The sequence below is a fragment of the Rhynchophorus ferrugineus genome, unplaced genomic scaffold, assembly GCF_030347505.1.
Source record: "Rhynchophorus ferrugineus isolate W39M unplaced genomic scaffold, kcgeb_rfMv2 rfM3, whole genome shotgun sequence".
Classification (NCBI taxonomy): domain Eukaryota; kingdom Metazoa; phylum Arthropoda; class Insecta; order Coleoptera; family Curculionidae; genus Rhynchophorus; species Rhynchophorus ferrugineus.
The window spans coordinates 22,680,926-22,690,376 of record NW_027472582.1 but is presented as its reverse complement, the minus strand read 5'-3'; the positions used below and the strand labels follow the sequence as shown (position 1 = coordinate 22,690,376).

The 9,451-nt window shown below is 27.9% G+C and overlaps 1 protein-coding gene and 1 long non-coding RNA gene across 3 annotated transcripts; both read left to right on the top strand.

The window, feature by feature from the left end:
* Positions 1-2,091: 2,091 nt before the first annotated feature.
* Positions 2,092-6,803, top strand: LOC143192829 (uncharacterized). Of its 2 annotated transcripts, none has more exons than XM_076398544.1 (3): positions 2,092-2,271; positions 4,165-4,337; positions 6,705-6,803. In XM_076398544.1, the coding sequence occupies exons 1-3, from the start codon at positions 2,221-2,223 to the stop codon at positions 6,706-6,708; spliced, it is 228 nt and encodes a 75-aa protein (XP_076254659.1). In that variant the 5' UTR covers positions 2,092-2,220; the 3' UTR covers positions 6,709-6,803. The 2 variants fall into 2 exon arrangements, with proteins under 2 accessions (XP_076254659.1, XP_076254658.1); XM_076398543.1 differs by lacking the exon at positions 6,705-6,803 and adding an exon at positions 5,438-5,789 and having other exon boundaries at positions 2,111-2,271.
* Positions 6,804-9,070: 2,267 nt separating this feature from the next.
* Positions 9,071-9,447, top strand: LOC143192830 (uncharacterized). The gene is made up of 2 exons (XR_013004886.1): positions 9,071-9,209; positions 9,264-9,447. It is a non-coding gene; the product is annotated as an uncharacterized LOC143192830 (long non-coding RNA).
* The last annotated feature ends 4 nt before the right edge of the window (positions 9,448-9,451 follow it).

Sequence of the window (9,451 nt, the reverse complement as noted above, 5' to 3'; positions counted from 1 at the left end):
ATTCGTTCCGTTTCATTTTATGGTATTAAACATATTATATTCCTCTCCTTCCAATTGAATGATGTACTCCCCAATATCTTAGAACATAAATAATTGATAAATTGCTACCTGTTAACAGGGTTAATATATTTTTATAAAAATTTGTTAAAAAATAAATAGCTTATTTTTTTTCTGGTAATTGAAATATCTAATTTTAAATACATATATTTTACAAATTACAGGATGCCACTTATCTTGTTATCAGACTGTGATGAAGCTATCTACTCTTCTCAGCATTATATATTGTTGTTTAACATTCGCTGTCATATTTCAGTATTGTATTATTTTATAATTATTAATTGTGTTAATAAAAAAAAATATATATATATATATATATATATATATATATAATTAATATAATATAATTAATATATATAATTAATGTTAATTAATATATATATATATATATATATATATATATATATATATATATATTAATTAACATAGTTAATAATTCACATTAATTATTATTCATTTTAAATACCACATCCTTGCATATTTTTAATTAACTGCTTTGATACATTGATTTACTCTATTTTTAATAAATATAATCCTATGGGTAATAAGAATCATGAATAATGCATTTTATTTTGCTCATATTTGTTAAATATATTCTCGACAATATTCAAACTTTTAAATTGTGAGATATTCAATTTTTTAAAATAATATCATTGAAATTATTTTACATTATTTTTACGAAATTTTAAGATGCATATAATTTATTTCATGTTTTTCAGCTAGTACAATAACATTCTTTGTTGTTTATACCGGACTGGTCGAAGTAATAAATAGCTTTAACAATTTACATAAATAAGCATTAACCTTCACCTTCGCCATATTTCAAGAAGTAACAACCAGGGGTATGTTTACTAAAATATATAACGGTGATAAAAATAAATGATTTGGGATTGGTTATTCACAACACAAAGTCAAATTCCATATTATAAAGAATGAATAGGAATGGGGTAGCTCATAGTACCTAATAAGATCAAAATACAGTTTGAAAATCCAGACACCAAGATAGCTTTACTTCTAATTAGTTATATCTTCATAATTAGTTCTAATGTAAATATATATGTAATTTAATATGTAATTTATACAAAACTGTCAATAATCGTCCGCATGCAGAGACCGCGTTTGATAATAACAAAAAGTTTTCTTATCGTTTTAACCACACTTCCTTTCAGTCATTGCAGCTGTACTCCTATCGTTCTTCACCACTATAAAACCACTGTACGAAAAACCATTGTTTCATTTCTAAATAAGCTTGATTCCAGGAATGGATCAAAGAGATTCTGTCGTTTGTGTCAGTGACTTTATTCTTTTACATTAGTGCTCATTTGGTAAGTTCGTGATTTCTCTTTAGCTACCTGATAATAAAGAGAACAAGTCCATAAGATCTTATTAATTGGTTTTGTTTGAAGCTATCTAAATTTAACACTATCGGTAACCTTCGCGGTAATGTCATTATTTAACACATTTTATTAATGTTTTTCTTTCCATTCTGTTCGCTATAGTGATATTCGATTTTTGGATACTAATTATTAATATTAATATCTTTAAGCTTTATATTTAAATCTTTTTAGGAATATGTAACACCTAATTTATTTTAATATAAATGAATTAAATGAACAAATTTTTTTACAGTTACCGTAAACTTTTTCACATGTACTTTATGATATATCTACATTAGCCTAAAGCGATAGGGCTTTTCATAGGGCTGCTCGCGTGCTATATACTGCAAGCTGCCTTTTGAAGGGCATTGTTGCTAAGGTTTTCATCAGGAAATGCATTAAAAAATAACAATATCTCATAATATCTTAAATAATATTATCTTAAACATACACAAACGCCCTTTTTTTTTAAAGCGTATTATCAGTAATGAGCCAGAAATACAGATGGCGCAGGTAGTACAATCCAATGGTCTCTTCAGTATAATTCTATAATACATCTTGTCATGATACACCGGTTCTCTTAATAACATTTGAATTGAGTATTCCAGTTTCGTTCGATTTTATGTACCATTTTAAAATGTTATTTGTCTAGGCATAATAAATAATCTTTTCTATCTCGATGATAAATTGATATATTTCACTTGTTGATAAGATAAAAATAATACTCAGTTAGTAAGCATAGCATGATTTCGTTTACTGTACAAGCTACACCAAGGAACTCTTCAATATGTCAAATATATTCAGATTTGGGCTTATAGTAATAGTATTTGTGTATTGGGTAAGTGTTTCTGCTCTGGTAGTTTGTAAAAATTATTTTCTGTAATTTATTTCATTCTTATTGTTGTAATGAACGTGTTATAAGCGTTACCAATTATTTTACGTAGATGTTATTGTTAAAAGACAAAAATGTTTAAAGATACATCTTCATTAAAATAATAATATGTTAAAATAATAAATTTCTTAGTCGCATAAAATAAAATCAAATCTCAAGTGTGAATTATATTTTTGTCGATGTGAAATCTAATCTGAAATATTAAATAAACAAAAGACAACACATCATACCATTTAAACAATAACTTTTGTGGTTATGAGTTGTAAGCGATGAGTTAACTTGAATATTTTACTTGAATAGTTATTTTTTTTAAATCTGCAAAGCATTTTTTTATAAAAAAATTATTTCATTGAAATTTTAATGGATCCATAAATATGCAATATTACAAATTTCTCTGTTATCATAATTCTTAAATTTCAACCTTATGTAATAATTAATGAAACCATTAGAATTTGTATCGGATATATAAATTAATTTTAAAGGATTTTTCTTAACTTAAAGTTTTATTCTGAAAGTGAAGCGTAGCTGAGACAGGTCAGGTGACATGTCCAAACAAGTAGCACTACCTATTTTAATGTTTCTAAATATGTTTTCACAGATTTTGAAATATATGGTCGGGCATTATTACACTGAGTCTTTGCTCATATTCCGATAGCTCTTCGTGCAGTGCTCGATTCAAACGCATTAATTGTAGTTGATAGCGATCCCCACTCATGGTTTCATAGAGTGATCCTCGTCTTCAAAAGTTTTTTCTTGCCCAGAGCTTTTTTCCTTCGGTGTCAAGACCACCACTTTTAAAATGTCGAGACCCGAATACTGTTTCTCAATATTTACCTGGTTGCCATAATCTTTATCCAACATACAATGACCTTCAGCTGCCTATTTCTTCAAAATGAAGTAAAAAAATAAAATTTTCCAAAAACGCAATTTCAATACAAATTTAGATATTTTTAACGTGCTGAAAAAGTTTCTTATTCACACCTCAACGAAATGACACATATTGAAAAATAATGCCTGATAATAAGTGTTCAACACGAAGTTGGTTACAAATATACCCGATACGATTTAATACACAGTAACACCATCTGTAGTAAACCATTTAAAATTAATTTATAGGGTTAATATACAAAAGAAACATTATAATTTAAGAATAATAAAACTCCTTGGACTGAACAGATAGAATAAAAAAAATTAATAAGAGTTAATATTCGAATAACAATATTAGCGCCAATGCTGATTTTTTAATTTAAGTGATGTTAATCATAAAAAAAACATAAGCAATTATTTTCATTCTTATTTTACTACCAGAATTCTTCAATAAATTATGTTGCCATCATCAACGACATATCATAATATCTACTGTTCATTACAGTATATTATCTTTTGCTATCATTTATTAGTTATTCAAATTAATTATCCTTTGAAGCAATCCAATCTTCATTTAATAATTAGACTTTCTCAAAATACTGAAAATACCACGTTATGCATTTTTGGCCAAAACAAATTGGGACAGATTAAGTGAACTGTATTCAGCAACATCTACCACATATTGTTTAACAGTTTTGAAAAAAAAACAGTTTTTGTCATATTGGCATTATGATACTATCACAAGACATAGTTCGTAATTTTTATGAATAGTCATAATATAATTTAATAATTATGTTTTCTTTGTTTGGAATAGTATTTAATATAATAGTATTTAATACTCCATTTACAGCTATCATTGGCCTCAAAAAGATGATAATGCTCATTATGTTCAAAACATTGCGAAACAATTTAAACTATTTCAAGTTATTATGTAATTAATATATACATAAAATAATCCATAATATTTTTTAGGCCCAATCAGATGGTCCATTGACACCTGATAGCGAAGACTCGGAAATTCTAGAAGAATTTCTCAGTACCCTTTTAGAGTATTCTGGACTGTCCAAAAATGAAACATATTTCACGGTCTGTACTGATGTGATTTGTAATGTTAATGCAAACGGAAATATTGTTTGGGAGATTAGGTATTTATGAATATTATATGTCAAAATATTAAAATAAGGTTTCGTAATGGAGCCATATCTAATTTTTGTTATATATTTTTATTATATTTATATTTATGAAATTGCTATTTATAGTAATGTGCAAACACATTTCATAAATTTGTTTCCAATTTTTGAATTCATTTTCATCTTCTGATATCTTCTATATTATACCCATCCATTTAAATCTTCTTTGTTGTATTTTTACATTCTCAATTTTATACTTATTACTTCTAGCTCTCCCATTACCACAATTTTTGTTTTATTTTATTCATTATCATTTCATATTCTTTTGATATCCATTAAAAATTTTCTGTAGTTATTCTGGTTTATTAGTTCATTTTACCAACATTTTAATTTTTCCTATATTTTTATGTATCGTACGTTTGTTTGTCATGTACATTTCTTTATTATTTCATCTATTAGTATTATAAACAGGGTTGGGCTTAAACTTCCACCCTGACATAGTCCTGCTTATGTTTTGAAAATCTCTAGCCGACTTATCAACGAGCGATTTTCTATAATTTTCTCGTGTATCTTCATGGCTTCGCACATAATAGATTCACCTATAATTGAACTCACTTTTATCGGCATTTTTGGTACTTATATCAACTAGGTGCTTTTTCCGTTTTTGATTTTTCTCAATACATTCTTTAATTCTTCAATTTTTATCTCTACGCTCATTTTGGTTTCTTGTTAGTCGCTATATATTTTCGTATGACAAAGAAAATCCTGAAAGTACCCTTTCCAGATCTCGTATATATCAATTTTTTCATCTTCAGTGATTATGTCTACTATAAATGACGTCCTCTATTTATTGAGGCGATTTATGTTCATTTTCAGTTAAAAAATTGTTAAATAAAGTTTGCTTATTTAAGATTTTACAATTTCCATAGGATAAATGAAACTATTATTACAGGTTTTTTTGATTATGGATGCGCTTTGTATTTTTAAACTTTCACTCACTTATTCCTAGTTTTGTGAGTGATTATATTTTTTTATCGATGAACTCTCTATTTTTATCGTATATATCTTTTTCAATCGACAATTAGCTTAAATATAATATTTTTTTACTGTTTTAGAGAAAAACTGTATGAAAGCAATCTGATGCAAAGCAATGCCAATAAAAGTATAGACGGTTGTCTAAAAACAAATTCGGACTTTGATCTTTATAATGTATGTATGAAAGAGGTTCGGAAAAATATGTTGAGTTATCTGAGAAAAAAATTCGAAAAAGACTTTACAGGCATATTTCAATGTGAAAATGAAACTATCCTTAAGATACAATTATCAGAAAACTGTATATAGTCAACATTTCAATAGGTTATATATATAATAAAACACATACATTTATTAAATAGTTAAGAAATTAAGATTGTTAACCTGTCAAGGTAATAATAAATAAGTAAATAAAGTTTATAAGTTAACGATAAATTTTATTATAATTTTGATTATATTGCACTCACCAAGTAAGAAGTCTCTTGTGCAGAAACTAAAAAGGTATTTGAAGTATCTGTGTCTTCGAGAATGTTTAGGAACCATATATATTATGCAAAAGATGTATTCTAAACATTATAATTAAAATTGTTGATTTTTGCAAAGGTACAAAGTTTACTAACTAACACCATCCGAAATTTCACAATAGTTACAGTTTATACCTTCAGAAGGTACTCAGATTATCCCAGTTAAACAAGCAGATATCACCGTTCAGTGGTCAGTCAATAATGCAAATATCTGTTTTATATAGATAAAAGAGCCCAATTCTAATAAGTAGGAAAAAAAAGAATGAATAGTAGAGAGTGTACTAGTATCATATGTAAGATTATTTTCAGAATTATAACAACTTCAAAACAGAAGTATGGAGTAACAAATGAAGTAATACATATTTGTATATTTAAACAGGGAAAATATTATTAAAATAAAAACAATATCGAACGCAATTTATTTTTTACAATTTAAAATATATATTAAAGAAATGTATTTATAATCATTAAATTATCTAATGATTTTCCAAAACTTAGGTCTAAAAAGTAAATAATCAAAATAATCCATAAAAGGTTCAAAGAATAAAATGTCATATAGTCACTGATCTTATTGCAATAATTATTAAACACCTTAAGATTTATCAATGCTTTAAAATGTTTACAAATGTACTGTTAATAATTCTTCTATGCAAATTATACATTCAGTTTCGTTTTAGATCCTGCATACTTATGTAAAATATTTATGTATTCATCTAATCCTCATCTTTTATCCATATCTCTCGCCTAAAATATATATTACAATAACAATAAATATACCAGGTTGATTAAAAGAATAATTTATTAACGTAAATCTCATTTATTTCAGATAGCTCATCTTTAGTTTGTCTCCTATGACTTTCATTTATCTATTGCTGTTTACTTTGTCTTATATCCCATGTGTCCCAATTAAAATTATATGAAATTATTATTATTTATAACTGTTAATATTCTATGCAAAATTAACGTATTTATTAGTTGCAATATTTGGTTAGTGCTTTGTTAAAAAATGCATTTACTAATGAAACCTGAAATTAATCAAAAGTGAATACCACTAAAATTTACCAGAAAATCTTAACAACCTCTAGAATTACTTTTAATACAATGTTATACCGTATCTCTAACAGTTAATAACAGTCCTTAAGCAAGAACAATTTGTTTTCCCTTTTTTTTTCAACACACATCAATATTGTAATTTTAAAAATCTAAATATATTTTAATTCGTTTTTTTATCGAGACTTGCCGAAACACAAAATACTGTTTAAAATGAAATAACTTCCGTTAATAATATTTTAATCACTCACTCTCGATTTTAATATCGCTTCAAATGTAAACAAAAAACATTTACTCACTTAATTTTAACGAACACTGTCCTTTATTTTATTTTATAAACTCAAAAAGAACCTTTAGTCCCAGCTAGGTTCTATTCCAGTACGTTATTGTCGGCGAGCTAAACTCTTAACCCTCACTGCTATCCGCTGGGTTCCTGGGTTAGGTTATATATTTCGTATCACCGATCTGACGGTGATTCCAGGTTGCTTTATTTGGCCGTTTTTTTTATTTAATTGGAATATATTTATTTGTAGCGCATATAAAACAAAAATATCATCCTCCCTGTTACTATTATGTACACTTATCCACTGTCTAAGAGTACCTTGTATATGCCTCTAGGACAGAGTAAACTGATAGTAATTTTAGTTTAGAACATGCGCATTTTTATTATTTGAATTAATGGTCTGAGATAACGCGCTCTTACGAAAAGATCTACGTAAGCGCATATACTTTGTTTTGTAACTAGTGTTCAAAATTTTAGTCCAAAATATATTTAACATTACCATCTACAGATCATGCTTACTTTTGGAGTTAAAAAGTGCATGCTACTTCTTCCAGTATAGTTTGAATACAACGTTAATGTTGTGTTTCTTCACTGTCCTTCAATGCGACCTTATTATTCCTTTACATTATAAGACGATTAGTAGCAAAACATTTTCATTTCACTAGACATGTTTTTATTTATATCCCTCAAACTATGTCCCTTTCGAAGATGAACACGTCTGGGCTGATCTTAGAATCATTCTGTGTCCATTGTTCACAAATCTTTACTTAAAATTGGAAATATGAAAAATAAAAACGAGATGAGAAGCAATTTCTTAATATTTTTGTCTGTAACTTTTTAAAAGGGAGTTTAGTAAACTCTAACACCAGGGACACTACACAACAACAAAATAAACTAAATCAGCTCTACCTCAAGGCAGTATATTGGAGCTAGGATAATTAATTACCTGTTCTACACGTAAAATATACCACAAATAAAAATATCTATAATGCTATATATTCGAATAACACTGCTGTATTTACTATTGGAGACAACACTGAAGAGAACTACATAAACAACAGAAGGAACTCTGACAGATAAAGAGCTGCGTATATGTTATGTAATACGGCCCTGACTATTCGGCCATCTGTTTTAAAACTATCTGAATGGTGAACGAGTGAGGTGTGATGTTCTGTTTTTTAATAGATATGAACACTTAGTGTGGCTTTGTATCGTCTTTCAGCAAGTCGCCAATTGTTTCCGTAAAATAAAACAATTTCTTAAAATAAATTAATATATGCTTATATGCCGTTAATTATGAATATAATAGTAGGAATCAGTTTATATAGCAACAATGCAAGTATCAACATATCAAGTATCATATAAAAACATACCGATATTCAATTTCGAAACCATATAGCTTTGGACCTAATAAAATAGCATATAAAACATAGGGCAAAAGTCCCGCTACCATTTTGATTGCATATCTCTTTGCTCAAAGAATAGATAAGTACGTTTGGTTTTCATAAAAAGTTTATTTGGTCTTTACATATTTTTTTCGTTATGATTGAAAAATTATATGGGCTAAATGGTGACGGCTATGCAACTTTGCTATGCTGTGCTATGCTATGCTATTTTTAAGGCATTTTTCATGATATCCTGAAACATCTGAGACTGAATTTCTTCAATTTGGTGACGAGTATTGTTTTTAAGATGTTGAATCGGTTGGGGCTTATTCACATAAACTTTTGATTTTAAAAAACCCCATAAGAAAAAGTCTGGTGCTGCTAAATCCGGAGATCTGACTGGCCATACTAAATCTCCACTTCGCGAAATTAGTCTTCGTAGAAAAACGTCATTCAATAATTGAATTGTTGAACGACCTGTGTGTACTGTGGTCCCATCTTGCAGAGACCACATGTCCTCTAATCCTTGCTCTTCCATTTCAGCCACAAGAAAATTTCGAATCATGTCTTAGTACCACTCAGCGTAATAGCAACGACCTAATAACAATAATAGGTAATAGTAACACCTTGGTCATTTTAAAAAAATAGGGACTAATGATGTTTCCAGCATGAATACCACACCATACAGTTGTTTTTAGTGGATGCAATGATGTTTCATGAATTAATTGAGCAATTTGTGTCCTCCAAAACCGACTGATCTGTTTATTGACGTGGCCACTGAGAAGAAAATGGGCTTGATCACTCATCACATCTACACAATACAACGGTTAAAGCGAAACTGAGCTAAATGTCACA

Coding starts and splice junctions, on each gene's coding strand:
- LOC143192829 (XM_076398543.1), top strand. CDS start 2,221: ATGTCAAATATATTCAGATTTGGGCTTATAGTAATAGTATTTGTGTAT. Junction 2,272..4,164: donor TAATAGTATTTGTGTATTGG/GTAAGTGTTTCT, acceptor AATATTTTTTAG/GCCCAATCAGATGGTCCATT. Junction 4,338..5,437: donor AATATTGTTTGGGAGATTAG/GTATTTATGAAT, acceptor TTACTGTTTTAG/AGAAAAACTGTATGAAAGCA.